The 23,381-nt window shown below is 44.0% G+C and overlaps 1 protein-coding gene across 1 annotated transcript in view; it reads left to right on the top strand.

Annotated features, from left to right (window-relative positions):
• Positions 1-23,381, top strand: part of LOC145337590 (interferon-induced protein 44-like) — a 51,946-nt gene that overhangs the window by 15,060 nt on the left and 13,505 nt on the right. The window contains exons 3-8 of the mRNA XM_080182382.1: positions 8,017-8,110; positions 8,195-8,240; positions 8,356-8,557; positions 14,621-14,749; positions 17,822-17,984; positions 18,080-18,177. Coding sequence (XP_080038508.1) covers positions 8,101-8,110; positions 8,195-8,240; positions 8,356-8,557; positions 14,621-14,749; positions 17,822-17,984; positions 18,080-18,177 — 648 coding nt within the window. The 5' untranslated portion in view covers positions 8,017-8,100. The remainder of the gene's footprint in view (positions 1-8,016; positions 8,111-8,194; positions 8,241-8,355; positions 8,558-14,620; positions 14,750-17,821; positions 17,985-18,079; positions 18,178-23,381) is intronic.

Raw genomic sequence — 23,381 nt, 5'->3', positions numbered from 1 at the left:
GGGTGGTGAATCTCTGGAATTCTCTGCCCGTTGAAGTGGTGGAGGCTACCTCGCTAAATATTTTTAAGACGCGGGTTGATGGGTTTTTGATAAGAGAGGGGATTAAGGGTTATGGGGAGAGGGCGGGAATGTGGAACTGAGCCACGACAGATCAGCCATGATCTTATTGAATGGCGGGGCAGGCTCGAAGGGCTAGATGGCCTACTCCTGCTCCTATTTCTTATGTTCTTATGAATTGATCCCACTCTGTTGGCATTATTCTGAACCACGCACTAGTATTCTGAGGAAACAACTGATCAATTATGAATATAGATTGTAAATACTTAGTGCCCTAATAATGATCCTTCCAGCACCCCATTGGTCACAGCCTTCCACTTGAAAATTCCCCATTTATCCCTACTCTCTGTCTCCTCCTACCTGTTAACCAGTTTGTTTTTCTTTTCAGCTTCTCCTGTTTCACTTGGGATTGCTGGTTGATCACCCTTCTCCATCTCCTCATGTCAGCCATTCATTTTTCTTCTAATCCTGTTTAAGTTCTTTAACATACATCTTTCCATCTGGCCTTCGCCATTCACCTTCTTATTCTTGGCAGTCGTGGCATCTTTATCACTTGCCCCACCGCACTTTCTGTGTATCTCTCTCTCTCTCTGCACCATGCCATCATACCATTTCATCTCTGCTCAGCTGCTATGATGCTTCCACAATCTTCATGAAATCTCCTAATATGCTGATTCCTGATTTTTTTAACTCTAGTCACTATGCACACCTATCTCTGCATCCACACTTCATTAGTATTGAATCATTGTCCTCTTCTGGATATTGCCATAGTTTCTGAATGAGAGAACAAGGCTGGTCTTATCGATTCTTCCTTTCAGTTCCAGTGATGCTTTTCCATCTCATAACACTCCACTGCACCTCTTTCAATTATTTCAATCAGAGCTAATCGATTGATTAATTTCTATTTCTATGTTTCCATTTTCTGCTACCACTGATCCTAGGTACTTGAAATACTCACTTTCTCTCAATTTTCACCCATAATCTTTACTCTGATCCTCTTCTTAGACTCAAACTGAGTCCATAAATTGGCTCTCTGGTATGCTAATCTTCACACCCCTGCCTTCCAGTATTTTTCACCAGTTATCCAGATATTTGGTCATGTTCTTGTCACTTCCATCTTAATAGTTCAATTCCATCTGCGAATATCATAGGCCAAGGCACTTCCCACCCCACGTGCTCAACGTTCATAACAATCTGGAAGAGAAATGGTTCCATACTGTTTATCAGCCCTCTACCCCTGGAAAATGGAATTGTCTCACTAACTCCTGATTTCAATGCTCCATTGATATTGGGACTACCTTTAGGTCCTAACTCTGGAATTCCTTGCCTAAATCTCTCCACTTTTCTCTGTTGTCCCTTTGGGTGCTCTCCAAAACCTCTTGGATCAAGCTTTTCATCACCTGTCCTGATAACTCCTCTGTGGCTTGGAATCAGACTTTGTTTGATCATTGCTTCCGTGGAGTACATTTGAACCTTTCACTAGTTGAAGAATACAACAGTAATGCAACTTGTTCTATCAGCAGCTTGACAGAAATATAGATCAATGGGAGAGCATATTTAAATGTCACATGGCCAGTAAAGTTCCTTGGTATGTGCCCAAGGGACCCTCAAAGAGAGAATATAGACTCTCGCCCATGTTTGATGTATGGGGTGGGGATAGAGGGGTGGGTGATTCTTCCATCCCTTTGCACTACTTTTGTAGTGCAGCAGGCGGGATACTCGAGCGGAGGCCGTTTTATGAGCTCTGTACTGGAGGCTATGGCACCTATGAGTCTCTGAGCACTGGATTTCCAGCTCCATCACCTCCATGCCAGAAATTGGCGCAGCTGCCTAATGTATTCAAAATGGAATTTAAAAATCATTTGAATCCCGTTAGCAGGCCAGGGACTGAACTCCCAGGTCTGGCGGTGTTTCTTCACCTGCCAGGAGTGGTTCACTTGTGGGGAGCTGCTGGTCCAACCCAACTGGAGTGAAAGAGGGCCATAGAGGCACCCCCAGAGGGGCGGCTGCTGGGGGAGCATGCCCCCAGGCATTGCCACCTTGCCAAGCTGGAGTTGGGCCTGATGGAGTGGGTAATTGGTGGGGATTGGGGCTCCTGTTGCAACTCTGCATTTGGGCTCAGTGACAAATTAAGGGGGGGGCGCCTGCAATTGGGGAAGGCCATCGGGGTGAAGGGGGGGGGGGTCAGCCTGCTGGGGACGGGGTTGGGTCTGCTGGGGAGGAATTGGTGCTGCTGGTGGAGGAGTGATAGGGGGTGATCAGGAGATCAGTGCTGGAGGGAGGCATCGAGGCGGGCGGGGAGAGGGGGTAGAGGCTGTCCACGCATATTCAGGGGGCCAGTGATCAGGCCGTGTAGGGGAGGGCTGTGTTGCACAGCCGGTGATGCGGGGAATGTGGGGCTGGCCAGTGATCAAGCTGGCCATGGATCATGAGGTCAGCAGCACTGATAGATGGGTGCATGAGCAGAGACTCGCTCAGTGCTATGCTGCCGGTCTCTCTAGTGGGAAAAACCCCACCCACTTATTTTTGGACTAATTCACGCTGAGGCACAGAGTGTGGGAGATTCATTTTCAAACTCCCATTGAAAAAAACAGCATGATTTACTCAATTTTTTTACATGAATTTGACACTTAAGAGTTTTTTTTGGAAGAATCACCCCTTGGCCATCGAAGTATTTTGTCAGTGAATTTAATGTACTACTGTCTGCTATCTTAAAATTAAAACACCCTGATATTGATCACAAATTGTCATTATTCTGTTTATTCTATGCATGATAGGTATGAGTAGGGTATGGGAAGAGCATGGGAATGTGACAAAGCATCAGAGATTAGCCATGATCATATTGAGTGATGGAGCAGACTCCAGGGATGAATATCCTACTCCTGCTCCTATTTTCCATGTTTCTATGATTTGCATTTTAGAAAATGGGATAACACAAAACGAAGAAATCAATATTCTATATGAGAACATTTTGAACAAAGAACAACACAGCACGGGAAACAGGCCCTTCGGCCCAACGAGCCCGCGCCGCCGTCCCACTGTCCCAGTGACCTATTCATGATTTTAGTCGAGGCCTAATGTGCGAGGATCAGGGAGGTCCAATTTGGGGACAATTTAGTACCCAATCAATCAGCCTAAAAGCACATCTTTGGGATGTGGGAGGAAACCGGAGCACCCGGAGGAAACCCACGCAACCACGGGGAGAACGTGCAAACTCCCACAGACACAGGCCCAAATCCACGTGCCCACACAGCAACAGAGATAGTCTCTGAGCTGTCATGTTGCCCTCGAGATGGTCCAGTTTAAGCACACTAACGACATGAAGCAATAGGCAACTCCCGAAGCAACGTCCAAGAGCAGCCCACTACAACCTGCCGCATGCATGCCCCTTGCTGGACTTAAATGCCTGTGGAGACAAAAAAATTCATTATTAAACAGGCAAAGACTGTAACATCCCTGAGGCAAAAACGTAATCCCAAGCCTACAATGTTTAGTAAGGCCTACTATATCCCCCTATATGTAGCCCACTCATGTGGCTGTCTAAGTGACTCTTAAACAACCCTAGCGTGCCTGCTTCCACCACCTTACTCGGTAGTGTATTCCACACCCCCACTACCCTTTGCGTGAAAAACTGCCCTCTAATATTTGTCTTATACCTAGCCCCCCTCACCCTAAGCCCGTGACCCCTCGTTCTATCCATTTCTAATAGCGGAAAAAGCTTACCACCATTTACTCTATCCATCCCCTTCATAATCATAATCTTATAATCTTATAAAATTTGGAGGAATCTAAAGATGTGGGAGAGGAAATGATAATTGTTGGATTTAATTCATGACGGAACAAAGGTTGTTCAAGTTCTTCGGAAAGAGAAACACAGTTCCTTTGCAGATTTCAGCTACCCTGAAGTGATGACATTGGTCAAAGGGATGATCTTCATGGAAACAGGTGAGCAAGTCAAGGTACTTATTGTCCTGATGTGCAAATGTGCCTTTTTCTGTAGTGCGCTTTGGGGTAAATATTTCCAAGCACAATAGCCAAATGTGCTTATGTGGCGGTTGGAGATTAAAGTCATGACAATATCACATCCTTCATTGCCTTGTGAGAGGGAGGGGAAGACTCCAAAAGAGGAGGAAATTCTACCTGGATATAGTGCTGCCAGAATGCACTGGAACCCAGCTCCAGCATTTCATATTTAAAGGCATTAATGGCTTTTCCCCATGCTTCACTGTTGTAATCTTAGACTGTTTAAACTTCGTGATCGTGATCATAATGATTAATTGCACCTGTTGTTCTGATTGATGTTGATGTTTAAGGTGGGAATACTTTGAGACGCAATCAGTTTGTCTGGAAAGCCAGATATTTATTCAGTTTAGTCAAGTAGGTGTTTATTTAGCAAAAGGCCTAATGAGCTTTTGTTTAACAAAGGTGGTGAGGACTCTTGGGGTGTTTTCTTGATTAAAATAATTGTTTGGTAAGAATTTTGATTAGGTTGATTGTATAATGATGTAGTTAATGGGAGGACAAAAATGGTTTCATTTTCATTTTAAGATAATAAGCAGTTGGGCCTGGATCTGGAGATCATTCTTGTTCTCCCTCTCAGGCTGTTAACGTAAGTCAAAGCAAGTATGCGTGTGTTTTGCTAACTAATTTTAAAGAGGGAGTTTAAGTCTATAAGAGAAATGTTACATACTTGGAACTGATAGTGATTAGTTAAGAACATAAGTAGTAGGAGCAGGAGTAGGCCATCTAGCCCTTCGAGCCTGCCCCGCCATTCAATAAGATCATGGCTGATCTGAAGTGGCTCAGTTCCACTTTCCCGCTTTCTCCCCATAACCCTTAATTCCCTTGCCTACCAAAAACCTATCTACCCGTATCTTAAATATATTTAGCGAGGTAGCCTCCACCACTTCAACGGGCAGAGAATTCCAGAGATTCACCACCCTTTGAGTGAAGAAGTTCCTCCTCAACTCTGTTCTAAACTGCCCCCCCCGCCCCTTATTTTGAGGCTGTGCCCTCTAGTCCTGTTATCCTTTCTGAGCGGGAAGAATCTCTCTACCTCTATCCTATCCATCCCTTTCATTATCTTATACGTCTCCATAAGATCCCCCCTCATCCTTCTAAACTCCAACGAGTACAGACCCAGTCTATTTAGTCTCTCTTCATAGTCCAACCCCCTCATCTCCGGTATCAGCCCAGTGAACCTCCTCTGCACTCCCTCCAAGGCCAAAATATCCTTGCGCAAGTGCGGCGACCAAAACGGCACACAGTACTCCAGCTGCGGCCTCACCAATGCCCTGCACAGTTGCAGCAAGACCTCCCTGCTTTTATATTCTATCCCCCTCGCTATAAAGGCCAGCATCCCATTCGCCTTCTTGATCACCTGCTGCACCTGCAGGCTGGGTTTTTGCGACTCATGCACAAGGACCCCCAGGTCCCTCTGCACCGTCGTATGCTGCAGCTTTTCACCCTTTAAATAGTAATCCCTCCTACTATTATTCCTGCCAAAGTGGATAACCTCACACTTGCTAACATTGTACTCCATCTGCCAGGTTCTCGCCCACTCGCTCAGCCTATCTAGATCCCTCTGCAGACTTTGCACACCCTCCGCACAATTTGCTTTTCCACTTATCTTTGTGTCATCAGCAAATTTCGTCACCCTAGACTCAGCCCCCTCCTCCAGATCATCTACATATATTGAGATGTCTTGTTGAAGTTGCACAAGACATTGGTAAGGCCAGACCTGGAACACTGTGTGCAATTCTGGTCACCCCATTATAGAAAGGACATTATTAAACTAGAAAGAGTGCAGGAAAGATCCACCAGGATGCCACTGGGACTTAATGGATTGAGTTATAAGGAGAGGTTGGATACACTGGGACTTTTTTCTCTGAGGCGTAGGAGGCTGAGGGGTGATCCTCCGGAGGTCTATAAAATAATGAGGGGCACATATCAGGTAGATAGTCAATATCTTTTCCCAAAGGTGGGGGAATCTAAAACTAGAGGGCATAGGTTTAAGATGAGAGGGGAGAGATACAAAAGTGTCCAAAGGGGCAATTTTTCACACAGAGGGTGCTGAGTGTCTGGAACAAGCTGCCAGAGGTGGTAGTAGAGGCAGGTACAATTTTGTGTTTTAAAAAGCATTTAGATAGTTACATGGGTACAATGTGTATAGAGTGATATGCGTCAAATGCGGGCAAATGGGATTAGCTTAGGGATTTTATAAAAAAGGGTGGCACGGACAGGTTGGGCCAAAGGGCCTGTTTCCATGCTGTAAACCTCTATGACTCTATGACTAAATCCTCTTCAGAATTTTAAAGACAATTCTGAGGTTAGCCCTCAGCCTTCTCTGTTCTAGAATTAAAACCCCAGGCTGTTCAGTTTCCCTCATGTATTTCTTCTGTCCTGTGGAGGATGAACACAGCATACATGTCAGCTTTCAGCAGTAATGCTGTTATTTTCCAATACTGAAGGAACAACTATTAAAAGCTCGTGGAGTAACCATCACCCAGGGTTGCAGAATTTATTTCATACAATGGCTCTAAGCTATAATCCTTTGAAATTTTAGTGTACTTTATTACCGCTGTGACCTTTGGGCAATAACACACTTCTACAGATGTAGTCAACATTTATAGAATCATAGAATGGTAACAGCATAGGAGGAGATCATTCCACCCATTGTGTCCATGCCAACTCACTGTAAGAGCTTCTTAGCTAGATTCCAGGAAGCTTCTTTTTCTCAAATTGGTCAGACTGATCTTAATTAGTTAGCAGTTAGGAATTATTTCTTGTTATGCTTATGTATTGAAAGCTGTTAAAAGTTAAGCAAATTAATTTGTTAGAGTCAAGCTGTGCTGTTAAATAAAATTTGTTTTGATAAAAGCTCTCTGTCAGTAGAATCACACCTGGAGAGAAACATCCTATCCTCACATTAATGCCGAAATAGAAACTTGTGGTCTTGTCTGGCTTCATAGCATACTTTAGGATTTCTGATTTGGTATTCTAACACAATGCAAATGAGTCTATCAGCCCACAGTGCAGAGCAACATTGGGCTCTGATTGGTCGAGTTTCTTCACAGCGGGAAAACACTGATCTGAAGTCATTGAGCTGACTTACTTCAGGATAAATATTTTCCACGGTGCTTTTAAGTAACAGTTGTGTTATTTATGTTGAAATCCAAAGTATTTGTTTAGACTGGGTTTTGTGTTAAAAAAGATAAGAATATGAAATTCCACTGAGTAAAGCCTCTAGGCAGAGAAGTCACAGTAGAAGAATGAGCACAGCATGTCCAGCATGGCCCGCTGCAGGCTCTCGGCATCCTCTGGTAAAGAGCCTGCCATATGGGCCACATGGGCTCATAGAGGTTGAAGAGCTCAAAATAGGGATAGAGATACTGAGCCCATTTTGTATCTGTTACATGTATGAGATTAAATGGCATATAGGGTTCTATCTTGTTGGGAACATGGTTAAAGATACCACAAGAAGTGCTTTTGTATTGTGTCTATGCTCATGTGTGTCTGTGTCTGTTCTCATGTTATTTTGAAGGTTGTGGGATAGTATTTCAACCTGAATGCTCATCATCTAATTTACAATTGAGCAGAGAGATTATTTTAGATTGCGTGGCTATAGGCAAAGTCATTCCCATGTCTTTTTGAATATATTTGTATATGGATCAGTTCTTGAGGCTCGTACTTCTGACCAGGAGTCCGGGAAGTGATAGGGGAGAGTGTGCAGCTGAGGAATGCACTGCTCACCTCAATCCATTCTAACTCCAACTCCAGGGGAAAATCCCAGCCTTTTTGATTCTCTTTGGGGGCATTTGTTATAAAAGAAAATGGCAGTTTCACAGTTAATATTTGAGATCAGGATAAATGAGAAATGAAAACACACACAGAAATTAAACCCAAACTCCCAACCCTGCTTCCATCTATTTGCTGAACATGTTTGTGTTCACTCCACAGCTGACCCTGAAAGTTGAAGCACAAAACAAGATTTCCAAAACCCAGTTAGCTTCTCTTTGTAACTGCGCTGCTGAGAATCCAGACATGGGAAGTTGTAAGTTTGTACCTTTATGCTGTTACTATAATCCCACTCTTGCATTTAAAAATAATAATTAAACGCAATCGATTTTCATTTCAGCTTTTTCAAAGAAAAACGCCGTTCACCGTCCAACGTTCGACCAAAAGTAGGTTGATTCGGAAGTGTTTCTAGACCCCACACAATGGTATGTAAGAGCTTACTTTGTTTGAGCTATTACACTATGAGATCCAATTATTTCCTCCTTTCCTGTTATTTGGCAGTAACCTGGAGTCTTTGAAGAAATACTTGACCGGGTATAACCTTCCCAGAGGATGCACAGACGGTATAAACATCTTATTGTTTGGAATAGCTGGAACTGGCAAATCAGCCACCATTAATACATTCTTCTCAGCTTTGGACCCAGTTGGAAAAGCAGCAGATATTGCCCCAACTGGAGACCATGATGAATCTATCACACCCGAGGTAACCCTTTGCTGTGAGATGCCTAAAAATTGATTTGCAGAATGTGGGTATTGTTGGCAAGGATGTCACCTTGCGTAAACTTAAAGCCAGCTCAGACAGCAAAGTTCAGAGTTGATGTGGGATTGAAGTGACATACGTGCTGGGAATTTACGGTCTTGCTTGTCTTGAAACTGTAAAATACCAACTGAGGTCAACGGACCTTCCTATTCTCTGCCTGTCGCCTGCTCCAATTTACTGGCAGGCTGGTAAAATTCCGGCCATAGACTCAGACCGGGTAGATTTCCTTCAGTAGGGGACATTGGTGAATCAGTTGGGCTTTATGGTCACTTTACTGAAACCACCTTTTTATTTATAATTTTTAGAAAATTGAATACTGTAATGTCCTAACTATCTTAGGGATTGTGGGATTTAAATAAAAAGTGATGTGGTTTGCACACTTAGATTTATTTTAACAACAAAAAGATTTATTGTAAGAGCTTTCGCCTATACAGAGTAGAAACTGAAACTAAAACCAGAAGCCTCTGAAACACCCGATGACATCACCATCAAATTATGTGATCTGCTGTTAAAGCAATCATGCAACTACTTAAATAGATAATATCCCTTCCATTTTACTTCTGTGGTCATAACAGCATGTTACTGTGCTATGCACAATCAAACATCAGACACAATCAGTAAGCAAGTTGATCAGGAGAATATCTATTCCTCTGGAAGTACATGACATTTTGGAATCTGACTGTCCTTGACCCTGGAAGTATGATTTGGAACTTAGGTAGACACTTTTTTAAAACTATTTCTGCATCATTCACACATGGAATAGTAAAGACACTATTGTCATACAGCTACTTAAATATATAATAAATCCTGCTTTTCCTCCTGAACATGGTGGGATTTGTACTATAAAGAAGTATGGCAAGAGTTAAGAAAAGAGAAAATGCTGAAAAATTTCTGCAGGCCTGGCAGCATCTGTAAGGAGAGAAAAGAGCTGACGGTTTGAGTCCAGACGACCCTTTGTCAAAACTCTGTTGAAACGTCGGCTCTTTTCTCTCCTTACAGATGCTGCCAGGTTTTCTTCTGGGATTTTCCAGCACTTTCTCATTTGGTTTCAGATTCCAGCATCCATCGTAATTTGCTTTCATTTCGCAAGAGTTAAATTGTAGGGCTGAAATACACTACTATTCACAATATGATGTAGGGAGATACATGACTGAGGATTATACGGGGGCCCCAAGTCGAAGTCAACGTGGATTTAGCTCCAAGATGGATTATACTTTCTACATATTTAAATAGTTATGTCACGCTAATAAACACCGCTGCTCAATCTTTCAAACCCTCATGAGACCTATTGAACAATCCTTTATAACATGGTGGCAGCTAATTAACTAACCCCGAACCTAAGTAGTTGGTTAAGAGTTTCTGGAGCAGCGAAATGGGGAGTGTGTCCACATCTGCTGTTACTGACTGCTCGATTGGCCACAGCAGAGGCCAGGTGGCAGCATCATGAAAATTTGTTTTGAATAGCAGAAACAGATCACCATGATGGATAATCCACGAGGATATTATCAGCAGTTGGTCATTTCAATCTCTCTTCAGTTGGAGAATCTCCAGTAAATCCACCCAGACTTCTTGACCATGACAAAGTGCAAAGAATGGGCCCAGTCTTCAGCTTGGTGGTTGGGAGCATCAAGGAATTGGAGAAATTATTTCAAGCTGCTAAGCATATGTGCAACACAACTCAGACTAGAGGAGGTCCCTTACCCCATATAGTTTCCCAGCAGACCATAGCAATGTTTGGAAATGGATTTCCTCGTGTTTAAGCCTTCCTCATTGTGGTTAATTACTTAACCCAGCAGATCAAAGTGATGCAGCTATGCAAATGACTTCTGACATCATTAGGTCTTTGAAGGAAGTGTCTGTAAGCCAAGAATCAAAAAGTGCTGAAGAAACGCTTCAGCCCATCGAGTCTGCACCTACGCGTCTGAAATACCTGACCTCCCACCTGAATGTTATGATGTGCCAAATGTTCATTCAGATACTTTTTAAAGGATGTGAGGCAACCCGTCTCTTGCCCCTTCCAGCCAGCACATTCCAGACCGTCACCACTGTCTGGGTAAAAAAAGCTTTTCCTCACATTCCGCCTAAGCTTCCTGCCCCCCATATTCAACTTGTGTCCCTTCGTGACTGACCCTTCAACTAAGGGGAACAGCTTCTCCCTATCCGCTCTGTCCGTGCCCCTCATAATCTTGTATACCTCGATCAGGTCGCCCCCTCAGTCTTCTCTGCTCCAATGAAAACAACCCAAGCCTATCCAAACTCTCTTCATAACTTAAAGGTTCCATCCCAAGCAGCGTCCTGGCTAATCCCCTCTGCACCCTCTCCAGTGCAATCACTTCCTTTCTATAATGTGGTGACCAGACCTTCACACAGTAATCTAGTTGTGGCCTCACTAAAGTTCCAAACAACTCCAACATGACTTCCCTACCTTTGTGATCTATCACTCAATTGATAAAGGCAAGTTGTCCCATATGCTTTTTTCACCGCTGTACTAACACGCTCTTCAGTTTTCAGAGATCTATGGCCAAAAACAACATAGATGCTCCTAGTGCGGTGCCTCATTCACAGAGCCTCCTAGTGCAGTGCCTCATTCACAGATCCTCCAAGTGTAATACCTCATTCACAGATCCTCCTAGTGCGGTGCCTCATTCACAGAGCCTCCTAGTGTGGTACCTCATCCACAAAGCCTCCTAGCGTAATACCTCATTCACAGATCCTCCTAGCGTAATACCTCATCCCCAGAACCTCCCAGTGCGGTACCTCATCCACGGAGCCTCCCAGTGCGGTACCTCATCCACGGAGCCTCCCAGTGCGGTACCTCATCCACGGAGCCTCCCAGTGCGGTACCTCATCCACGGAGCCTCCCAGTGCGGTACCTCATCCACGGAGCCTCCCAGTGCGGTACCTCATCCACGGAGTCTCCCAGTGCGGTACCTCATCCACGGAGCCTCCCAGTGCGGTACCTCATCCACGAAGCCTCCTAGTGTGGTACTGTTCACTGAACCAGACCAGTTGGCGTGCACTACTGGCCCATAATTCTCAAATGAATATTTCTTGCAATTTCTCATCAGCTACCCTTTCAACACAAGATCAGTTCCCTGAGGCACCTATAATGTAACAATGAGGCAGAAAGAGGTATTTGCATCTGCACCATTGAAACCCTTTTGACAGAATTGGGCCCAGTTTGCAGTTTGGTGGCTGGAAATACCAAGGCAATTGAAGAAGTTGTTTCAAGCTGCTGAGCATGTGTGCAACACAACTAAGACTAGAGGGAGCCCCTTATCTCATACAGTTCCCCACTGTTTGGGAAGACTTTCTAATGGCAACTTTAACATATTGACCCAACCTGCTGCAACATGGATCAGCCACATCGGAGCTCCAGGTGGGCAGAAATCTTTCCACTCAAGTTCCCATATTGCCAAAGGAATTAATCTCAGGGTTGGCAGTCAAGGACTACCAGAAGGTTCAGGATCAAGAAAAGTTGAACATTCAGAGACAGGCTTTCACCTTGTAATAAGTCTTCAGAGGTAGAAGTCCCTTCATCAAAATTTCTTTATTTACAATTCCAACAGCAGTACACAGAGTGCTATCCGTCAGCAGTCTACAAAGAACAAAGAAAATTACAGCTCAGGAACAGGCTTTTCGGCCCTGCAAACCTGCACTGACCATGCAGCCCAACTGAACTAAAACTCCCTTCCCTTCCAGGAACCATATCTCTCAATTCCCATCCTATACATGTATTTGTCCAGATGCCCTTTAAAAGTCACAAAACAATGACACCCAGTGTGGGGCTTGAACCCTCGACCCTGAGATTAAGATTCTAATGCTCTACTGACAACTAGCCGGGCACATCTACCTTCGGAGTGCCAGAGGTTACTGACAATCCTGGTTAAATACAAGGAAAATACTCCCTGATTGACCATTAATTGACTCCTTAATCAGAGAGTTCATGTTCCAATAGGCCAACCTCAATGGCCTAATTGAAGTCATTATACACCGCCAATAGGAGGTACCACACCTGATTTGTTACACAGAGGACCAGGGACTTTGGCAGAGTAAGTATCGTCTGAAAAGATGATGATCAACCAAAATCATACCTGATTCATACTCCAGATGGCACGATCCAATGGAACAGGAAAAGTCTCCATCTCGTCCCTTGAGGTGAACATTCAACGATACAGTAAAGCCAATCAGATGGAGACAACCAAATGCCACAAACACAATTCAACTCCAAGCCAAGAAAACTTGCCCAAAGCAAATGAGCCTAACAGTCTCCCAAACTTGACTGTAACACGAGAGGTTTGAAGATGGGAGAAGGACTAGTACTGGGGTTGGGTGTTGTATAAGGGTATTGGCATAGCCAAGGTTAACGTGAGACTGGAGTGTGATAGTCACATGGCAGGAAATTGGGGACAGAATTGTATCGAGAGACTAGAGTTGGTGTCAACATGAGATTAAGTCAGTCTGGGCTTTGCTTTGTGCACGTGTATGTAGTTATGTGTTATCAATAAACATTACTGTCCAATCTTACAAGCCTCTAAACCTCTTTCTGAGATCCACTGAACAAATCCTTACAAAAAGGATTTGGACACTTTTCCTCTGGATTATTAGTCCAGTAATGTAACCTTAACATTAGTGTACCGTTCATTCTACTTATTTAGAGACAATTGTTTTTCATAGAATCAAAGAATTTATGGCACAGACAGGCCCTTCCACCCAAACTACCCCATGCCGACCAAAAAGCCCATCAAAGCTAACCCCATTTGCCAGCATTTGGCCCATATCCCTCAAAACCTTTCCTATCCATGTATCTGTCCAAATGCCTTTTAAATGTTGTCAATGTCCCTGCCTCAACCACTTCCTCCGGCAGCTCATTCCACATATGTGCCACCCTCTGTGTAAAAAACCTTGCTCCTCAGGTTCCCATTAATTCTTTCCCTTCTTAACTTAAACCTATGCCCTCTTGATTCCTCAACTCTGGGAAAAGACCCATGCCTCATGATCTTATACACCTCAGTAAAACAGAGGTATATAAGATCATGAGGTAGTGAAGCAATTTAGTAGGCATGGTTTCAATCCAAACACTTGAGCAAATAATCTAGGCCAGAACTCCCAACTTTAATAGTGAGTCAGTGCTGCACTCTGAGAGGGCTAGAACTGAGGGAGTGCCGCACTGTCAGAGGGTCAGTAGTGAGGGAGTGCCGCACTGTCAGAGGGTCAGTAGTGAGGGAGTGCCGCACTGTCAGAGGGTCAGTACTGAGGCGGTGCCGCACTGTCGGAGGGTCAGTACTGAGGCGGTGCCGCACTGTCGGAGGGTCAGTACTGAGGCGGTGCCGCACTGTCGGAGGGTCAGTACTGAGGCGGTGCCGCACTGTCGGAGGGTCAGTACTGAGGCAGTGCCGCACTGTCAGAGGGTCAGTGCTGAGGGAGTGCTGCACTGTCAGAGGGTCAGTGCTGAGGGAGTGCTGCACTGTCAGAGGGTCAATACTGAGGCAGTGCTGCACTGTCAGTACTGAGGCAGTGCTGCACAGTCAGAGGGTCAATGCTGAGGTAGTGCTGCAGTGCCAGAGCATCAGTACTGAAAGAGTGCTGCACAGGCAGGATCAGTACTGAGGGAATGTTGCACTGTATGACAGTCATTAGTAAAGAAGTACTGCATTGTCAGAAAGGCAGCACTGAGGGAGCACTTCAATGTCAGAGCTACCATTTTTTGGATGAGACATTTAAGTGAGAACCATCTGCCTTCTCAACTAGACATTAATACTGCACACTATTGGAAGCAGAGCAGGTGACTTGTCCCCAGTGTCCTGACCTAGTATTTATTTTTCAATATGTGTTTTTACCAGTGTTTGTAGGTGTTTTCTGTATGCAAATTGACTGCCATATTTCCTATATAACAATAATGTCTGCACTTCAAAAGTATTTTATTATCTAGAAACTGCTTTGGGATGCCCTGATGTCATGAAAGACCCTATATGAATGTAAGCATTTTCAAATATTATTTTACAGCTCAGGTACTACAGATTAAACATGTTGAAGTTGTGGGATACGGCTGGTTGGGATACACTGAAGGATGAAAGAAGAACCAAGACAGTCTTGACAATGATCCTGGAAGGAAGGGTGCCACCAAAAACCAAGGTGAGTTTACCTGATTATTTCACTCTTTACATTTTTTTTTAAGTTTACTGACATTCTTCAACATTTGATTTGATTTACTATTGTCATGCATTAGGATACAGTGAAAAGTATTGTTTCTTGTGCGCTATGCAGACAAAACATGCCATTCATAGATTATATAAGTGAATAGGATAGGGTGCAGAATGTAGTGTTACAGTTACAAGTAGAATGTAGACAAAGATCAACTTAATGCAAGGTGGGTCCATTTAGAAGTCTGATGGCAGCAGGGAAGAAGCTGTTCTTGAGTCAGTTGGTACGTTACCTCAGACTTTTGTATCTTTTTCCTGATGGAAGAAGATGGAAGAGAGTATGTCTGGGGTACAGTGGGGTCCTTAATTTTGCTGGCTGCTTTGCTGAGGCAGTGGGATGTGTAGACAAAGTCAATGGATGGGAGGCTGGTTTGCGTGATGGACTTGGCTACATCCACAATCCTTTGTGTTCTCTTGTGGTCCTGGACAGAACAGGAGCTGTACCAAGTTGCTATACACCCGTACAGGGCATTTTAAAAATCTTAGTTAACTTGAAACTACAATTGAAGTGAGAAAGGTGCAACATTCACAGGAGATAGTTTCCAATATGCCAGCCATGGTTCAGGTGGTTGGGCTTCTCTTAGATATAGCTCCAGAGACTAAAGGGATCAAGGGGGAAGGGGGCATCAGGATATTGAATTCAGTGATCAGTCATGATCAAAATGAATGATGGAGCAGGCTCAAAGGGCCAAATGGCCTACTCCTGCTTCTAGTTTCTATGTTTCTGCCTTTGGGTTAGAAGGTTATGAGGTCAAGTCCCACTCTGAGTACTTTTTACAAACATAATGAGCAGAAATTCTGCCTGACCTGTCAGATGTACATAAACAATGGTATGGTCACTATTCTGAAGAGGAGTGGGGCAGCTTCTTGCCAATACTTATCACTCAATAGATATCACAAAAACATACTGAGCGAGGTTCTCTGGCCTCCCAGCCATTTGTTTCCCACCAGCGGGAGGTGGCATGTTGTTTGTTAGTGGCGGGATTCTCTGATCCCGCCGCTGTCAATGGCAGGAGAATTCCGGCCCTTAACTGTTATTATTGCTTTGTTTGTGGGAACATGCTGTGTAAGGTTGGCTGCTGATTCTTCACACATTATAACAGCAATTACACATCAAAAGAACATTATCCCATTGGCAGTAAAATACTGTGGTCATGAACAACATTATATAAATGTAACGGTGGATTGGCCATGCTAAATTTGCCTCTTAGGGCCCAATTTTACCATTGCATCATGCCCGTTTTTGGCACAAAAATGTAGTAAAGTCAGGTGTGAGGCCATTAACGTGATCCGCACCTGCATCTGCGCAGATTGCCACTTTACCAAAACCTGGGAATGGCAGCGATCCGATTCATGCCCGAAATGGGCGCAACAGCAATTTAAATGCATTTGCATACATTTACATTGAATTACTGCCTGCCCAACTTTATCAGTATTTTCCCCTTTACCGCCACATTCACCGATCTGGAATTGCGTCAAAATGAACGTGCTGAATAAAAGTCTGAGTCGGGTGCCTCTGAAGAGTACATTCAGTGTTTCCAACGGCTCTCTAACTCAGATCAGTGGTGGGGCGGAGGAGGGAGGCGGGTCAGATTGTTCTGTGCTTGTGGGGTGGAGGGGAGTGAGACCAGATCGTTGTCTGGTTTCGGGGGGTGGGAGGGGAGGAGGTGGATCAGATGTATCTTTGGACTGATCGCTCACTGGTGGGGAGGGGGGGGTGCAGATGGATCTCTGGTGTGGGGGGAGAGGTCAGATCAATCTCTGGTCGGGAGGGTGGTGGGGAGCAGGGGGGGTTCGCTGCCACTCTGCGTACGATCGGTATAGGGGAGTGGGGTGAGTATGGTGACCAGTCTGAGAAACAGGCGGGCTGGGGGGTGGGATGGAGGAGGTTGATAAGGGGGATGGTGATATGTGTGCGTAGTTGCAGGGGGTAATAAGGGGGATGGTGATATGTGTGTGGGGGCCATCGCTCCAGCTTTTCGCTCCCAGGTCGCTTTCTCTGCTTTCTGCAGTTCAGGAGCGATCTGACACGTGCACGCTTTGCGCTAAGCCACGCCCACAGCAGGAATGGGACCCTCGATTTTTTTTTTCAGGCTGAGTGCGTATGGGGGCGCTTGAAAGTAGATGTCTAAGTGGGATCTGCATTACGCCCAGATTCAGCACTCAGGATGAAAATGGTAAAATTGGACCCTTCATGTCTAAAGCTATGTAGGTTAGGTGAATTGGTTATTTTAAATTGCGCCTTAGTGTCCAAAGAGGTGCACGTTAGGTTGAATAGCCATAGTAAATGTGTGGGATTACAAGGTTAGGGTGGGGGGTGGGCTTGGGTAAGATTCTCTTTTGAACAGTCAGTGCAGACTTGATGGGCTGAATGGACTCCTTCTGCACTATAGGTATTCTATGGGGTCTTATGACTAGACTGCCCCTTATTGCCCTGGGAAACCCGAAGATCACTCTTGACATGGTGATTTCAGGCATATTCTAATCAAAGTCTTCATTCTGGTTTGTGGACTGTGAAAACTTTGAAATGGGCTGGTCACTTTAACCTCCATGTCACCTGGACACCTGGCAGGCTTCCATAACACAGCAGCACTCCATTCTGTCAAAGAGGCTGTCCTTTCTATTGCAGGTCTTTCTCTTTCTGTCTGTTGGTGCAGGTAGCAAGGGCTCCCCGAACTCTGAATGGCCAGGCTGGCAGGGGTGTTTTTTGCAATGGATGAATTTGCACCGCTCAGGTGGGTGGATCATGCCCAGTAAAATGGAAACAGAGAATAGCCCAAAAAGTATCACATACAAACTGGGATAAATGCACAGAGAAAGTACAGAAATGGTGAGAGGGACAGATGCCTAAACCTGAAGTAGGAGTACATTTGAATTTCAGATTGGTGAATGAGACAAATGGGCCTTATCACGGAACATCTTCAGTATCTATAGAGCGAAGCAATTGCAAGCATTTGTGCCAATGATTCACTCATGATAATAAATTCATTTTTCTCTAATTTAGTTGAAGGAATTCAGTCAGGACTCAATTAATTTTAAGTATCCAGTCAGTCCTGAAAATGTAATTCATGGAGTCGCATTTGTTTTTAACATTGATGCAGTGGACAACATCAATAATGACTTGATGAAGCGGTTTAAAGATTTACAAATCCTTGTAGCACAGAAATGTAAGTCTCTACCTTACTTTGTGCCCACGTTATCTTTGTCATCAGGCAGTTTAATGTTTAATATTCACATCTTTATAGAAAACCTTTTGTCCTAGATATTTACAGAATTGTGATTGGAACAAACTTTGACAAATTAGCAATTGCTGAGCGTGACTATCAAAACATTTATGACTACAAGCCGTTACAAGAGAAGGTAACAGGACTGTCTTAATTTGTAAAATCTGTTGCATTGTATTAATTTGATTGTTTTAAACTTTTATTCATGGATATATGAATATAATGGGCAGCATGGTGGCACAATGGTTAGCACTATGGTTAGCTGCCTCACAGTACCAGGGACCCAGGCTCAATTCCAACCTCGGGTCCCGTGTCTATGTGAGTTTCCTCCGGGTGCTCCACTTTCCTCCCACAGTCCAAAGATGTGCAGATTAGGTGAATTGGCCGTGCTAAATTGTCCCTTAGTGTCCAAAGATGCGTAGGTTACAGGGATTATCAGGGTAAGTGAGGTTATGGGGACGGATGGGGACTGAGTTTGGTAAGATATTCTGTCAGAGAGTGAGTGCAGACTCATTGGGCTGAATGGCCTCCTTCTGCACTGTGGGGAATTTATTATTCTATGACTTTACTGGCAAGTCCAGCATTTATATTGCCCATTCCTAATTGCCCTTGAGAAAGTGGTGATGAACTGCCCCTGCTTACTGCTGCATGTAACATTAGTAACTGTTAGTGAGGAAGTTCCAGATTTTTGACCCACTGGGGATACCAGTCATGATTCCTTGGTCGGAAGCTTTGAATTGATTGTGTTCTCAATGTCCCTGCTCCCTTGTCTTTCTAGGTGGCAAAGGTCGCAGAATTGGATAGTGTTGTTAAAGAAGGCTTGAGTTGCTGTAGTGCATTCTGTAAATGACACACACTGCTGCCACTGTGCATCCATAATGTGGATGGAATGTCAATCAAATGGAGCTGCTTTGTCCTGGATGGTGTTGAGCTTCTCGAGTGATGTTGGAGCTGCACTGATTCAGGCCAGTGGAGAGCATTCCATAACACTCCTGATTTGTGCCTTGTAAATGGTGGACAGGCTCTGGGGAGTCAGGGGGTGAGTTACTCTGTAGAACTCTTTTTCTGATCTGTTGTTCTGGCAACAACATTTATATGCTAATCCAGTACAGTTTCTCCTCAAAAGGCTGTAACTGGGGAGGATTTCAATGTTGGCAATGCCATTGAATATCAAGAGGCAGATCTTGTTTGGAGATTTTGATTTGATTTGATTTATCATTATCACATGTATTAGTATACTGTGAAAAGTATTGTTTCTTGCTTGCTGTACAAAGAGTACAGTTTACAGAGAAGGAAATGAGAGAGTGCAGAATGTACCGTTACAGTCATAGCTAGGGTGTAGAGAAAGATCAACTTACTGCAAGGTAAGTCCATTCAAAAGATTCAAAAGGAGATGGTCTTGCCTGGCACTTGTGTGGCATGGATGTTGCTTGCCACTTGTCAGCCCGAGCCTGATGTTTATCTGGGTCATGCTGTATATGGATATGGACTTTTCATTATGTGAGGAGTCGTGAATGTTACTGAACATCGTGTAGTGATCAGCAAACATTCTCATCATGGAGAAATAGACTCATGGGAAGGTCATTGATGATGGTTGGGCCTAGGACAGTACCTTGAGGAACTCCTGCAGTAAAGTCCTGGGGCTGAGATAATTGACCTTCAACAACCACAAGCACCTTCCTTAGTACTAGGTATAACGCCAATCAATAAAGAATTACAGAATTGCTGAAGTGTAGAAAGAGACACTCAGCCCATTGTTCCTGCACCAGCTCTCCAAATGAGCAGTTCACTCAATGGAAACTTTCCCCCAATTCCCATTGACTCCAGTTTTGCTCAGCTCCTTAATGCCACACTTGGTCAATTGTTGTCTTGATGTCAAGGGCAGTCACTCATGCCTCCCTCTAGCATTCAGCTCTTTTGTCTATGCTTTGACCAAGGCTATAATGAGATCAGGAGCTGAATGACCTTGGCGGAACCCAAACTGAGCAGCTGTTGCTGAATAAAGGTTATTTCATAGCACTGTCATCAACATCTTCCATACCTTTGCTGGTGATTGACAGTGGACTGATTGGGAGGTAACAGGTCAGATTAGATTTGTCCTGCTTTTTGTGAACAAGACGTATTTGGGTAATTTTCCATATTGTTGCCAAAACACCAGTGTTGTAGCTTTAGAGGAACAGCTAGACTAAATATGCAGCTAGCTCTGGAGCACAGGTCTTCAGTACCACAGCTGGCCTGTTACTGGGCCCAAAAACCTTTGCAACATGTAGTGCCTTCAGCTGGTTCTTGCTGGTAGTTTAAGTGAATCAAATTGGCTCAAGATGGCGTGAGTGGGAGGGGTGGGGCTGGGGGTGTGGTTTGTATGGTGGGGTTGAGGAGAAAGTTTTGGAATTCTCAGATTCTGACCCAGTGATGGTGAAGGAATAACCAAAACAATGGATGTTTGAATTCTCACTGGGAAATTGGAGTTTTTCAATGTGACCATTTTACTCTGATGGCTGATGGTATTAACTGTTTTCAGTCACAATACATGTTGCTCACTGAAAATGGACCAGCATTTTTTTAACACAAATGCAAAATCTGGACATAACCTTGGGCTCTCTGCCCCTCTCCCAATTAACTGAATATCCCTGGGAAAGGAGGGGAGGACTGAAAAGCCACTGAAACGCATTCAGAGTATGAGGCAGGGTTTAGCTGTCACAATGAAGGAATATAGGCAGCTAAAAGAACATCAATGGCATCCTCTAGATTCCAGTCTTGCCCAAATGTTTTGTCGTCTAACCTCTGAGATAAACATTGTGGAATCAATGAACTCCCATTCGAGACTTCTGAGCTTAAAATCCAGACTCGAGTGTTCAGCTGTTGTAGAGTCCATCCTTTCGATGACGAATTAAACTATCTGCCTCTAAAATCGATGTAAGGGACTGTTTGACAACTATTTTGAAGATGAGAAGGGAGTTCATTCCTAAATCTACACTTATCAGTCAATCAGTGCTTAAATGCAGGTCATTGAATGGTTTATTTAATTTCCTATTTGTGGGAGCTTGCTGTGCTCAAATAAGCTCCACACATTTGAATAGATATTAATTTAAATAATGCCTTTCAAAATCTCAGGATGCCCCAGAGATTATAGTGACATTTCAAAACTGGGGGAACCTGTGGGAAGGCAAAGTGAAGTCTGGTAAGTGGGAGGCTTTCAAAAGTGTGAAGTAGAACCCTGGATGACTCAGGATACTGAGGCCCTGGTTAAGAAGAAGGAGGTACATGACATGCATAAGCAGCTGGGATCAAATAAATCCCTTGAAGAGTATAGGGGGTGTCGGAGTAGAGTTAATAGAGAAATCAAGAGGGTAAAAAGGGGACACGAGATTTTTTTGGCAGATAAAGCAAAGGAGAATCCAAAGAGCTTTTACAAATACATAAAGGGCAAAAGAGTAGGGCCTTTTAAGGATCAACAAGGTCATCTATGTGCAGATCCATGGAAGAAGGGTGAGATCCTAAATAAATATTTCTCATCAGTATCTACGGTTGAGAAAAGCATGGATGTTAGGGAACTTGGGGAATTAAATAGTGATGTCTTGAAGAGTTAATGTATTACAGAGAAAGAGGTGGAAGTCTTAAAGCGCATCAAGGTAGATAAAGCCCCGGGACCTGATGAAATGTATCCCAGGTCATTGTGGGAAGCTAGGGAGGAAATTGCGGGTCCCCTAGCAGAGATATTTCAATCATGATAGTCACAGGTTAGTTGCCTGAAGATTGGAGGGTGGTAAATATTGTGCCTTTGTTTAAAAAGGGTTGCAAGGAAAAGCCTGGGAACTACAGGCCAGTGAGCCTCACATCTGTGGTGGATAAGTTATTGGAAGGCATTTTGAGAGACAGGATCTACAGGCGTTTAGAAACGCAAGGACTGGTTAGGGACAGTCAAGAAGGCTTTGTGAGTGGAAAATCATGTCTCACAAATTTGATTCAGTTTTTGTGAAGGGGTAACTAAGAAGGTAGACGAGGGCAGTGCAGTTGATGTTGTCTATATGGACTTTAGCAAGGCCTTTGACAAGGTACTGCATGGTAGGTTGTTGATCTCACGGGATCCTGGGTGAGGTATCTAAATGGATACAAAATTGGTTTCTTGACAGAAGCCAGAGGGTGATTGTAGAGGGTTGTTTTTCAAACTGGAGGCCTGTGACCAGCAGTGTGCCTCAGGAATGAATCAGTGCTGGCTTCACTGTTATTTGTCATTTATATTAATGATTTAGATGCAAATATAGGAGGCCTGGTTAATAAGTTTGCAGATGTCACCGAGATTGGTGGCTAGTGGATAGTGAAGAAAGTTATCTCTGATTGCAATGGGATCTTGATCATTTGGGCCACTGGGCTGACAAATGGCAGATGGAGTATAATTTAGATAAATGTGAGGTGATGCATTTTGGTAGATTGAATCAGGGCAGGACTTACTCAGTTAATGATGAGGCACTGGGGAGAGTTACAGAACAAAGAGACCTAGGTGTACATGTTTCATAGCTCTTTGAAAGTGGAGTCACGGGTGCACAGAGTGGTGAAGGAGGCATTCAGCATGCTTGGTTTCATTGGTCAGAACATTGAACACAGGAGTTGGGACATCTTGTTGAAGTTGTACAAGACATTGGTAAGGCCACACTTGGAATACCGTGTACAGTTCTGGTCACCCTATTATAGAAAGGATATTATTAAACTAGAAAGAGTGCAAAAAACGTTTATAGGATACTGCCGGAACTTGATGGTTCGAGTTATAAGGGGAGGCTGGATAGACTGGGACTTTTTTCTCTGGAGTGTTGAAGACTGAGGGGTGATCTTATAGGGGTCTATAAAATAATGAGGGCATAGATAAGATAGTCAATATCTTTTCCCAAAGGTAGGGGAGTCTAAAACTAGAGGACATAGATTTAAGGTGAGAGGGGAGAGATACAAAAGTGTCTAGAGGGGCAATTTTTTCACACAGAGGGTGGTGAGTGTCTGGAACAAGCTGCCAGAGGTAGTAGTAGAGGCGGGTACAATTTTATCCTTTAGAAAGCATTTAGACAGTTACATGGTTAAGATGGGTATAGATGGATATGGGCCAAATGCGGGCAATTGGGATTAGTTTAGGGATTTAAAAAAAAAGGGCGGCATGGACAAGTTGGGCTGAAGGGCCTGTTTCCATGCTGTAAACGTCTATGACTCTAGCCGCTGTTATAACATAGGAAAGTTGACAACGAATCTGTGCACCAGAAGCTCCCACAAATAGCGATGAGATAAATGGCCACGTAGCCTGTTCCTTTTAGAAAATGTCAGTTCACCTTTGTGATAAAAAGTAGACAATTGCCT

The sequence above is a fragment of the Carcharhinus amblyrhynchos genome, unplaced genomic scaffold, assembly GCF_965287045.1.
Source record: "Carcharhinus amblyrhynchos unplaced genomic scaffold, sCarAmb.v2.hapA scaffold_53, whole genome shotgun sequence".
NCBI classification, from domain to species: Eukaryota; Metazoa; Chordata; class Chondrichthyes; order Carcharhiniformes; family Carcharhinidae; genus Carcharhinus; species Carcharhinus amblyrhynchos.
This window is presented reverse-complemented; position numbering and strand designations above follow the sequence as displayed.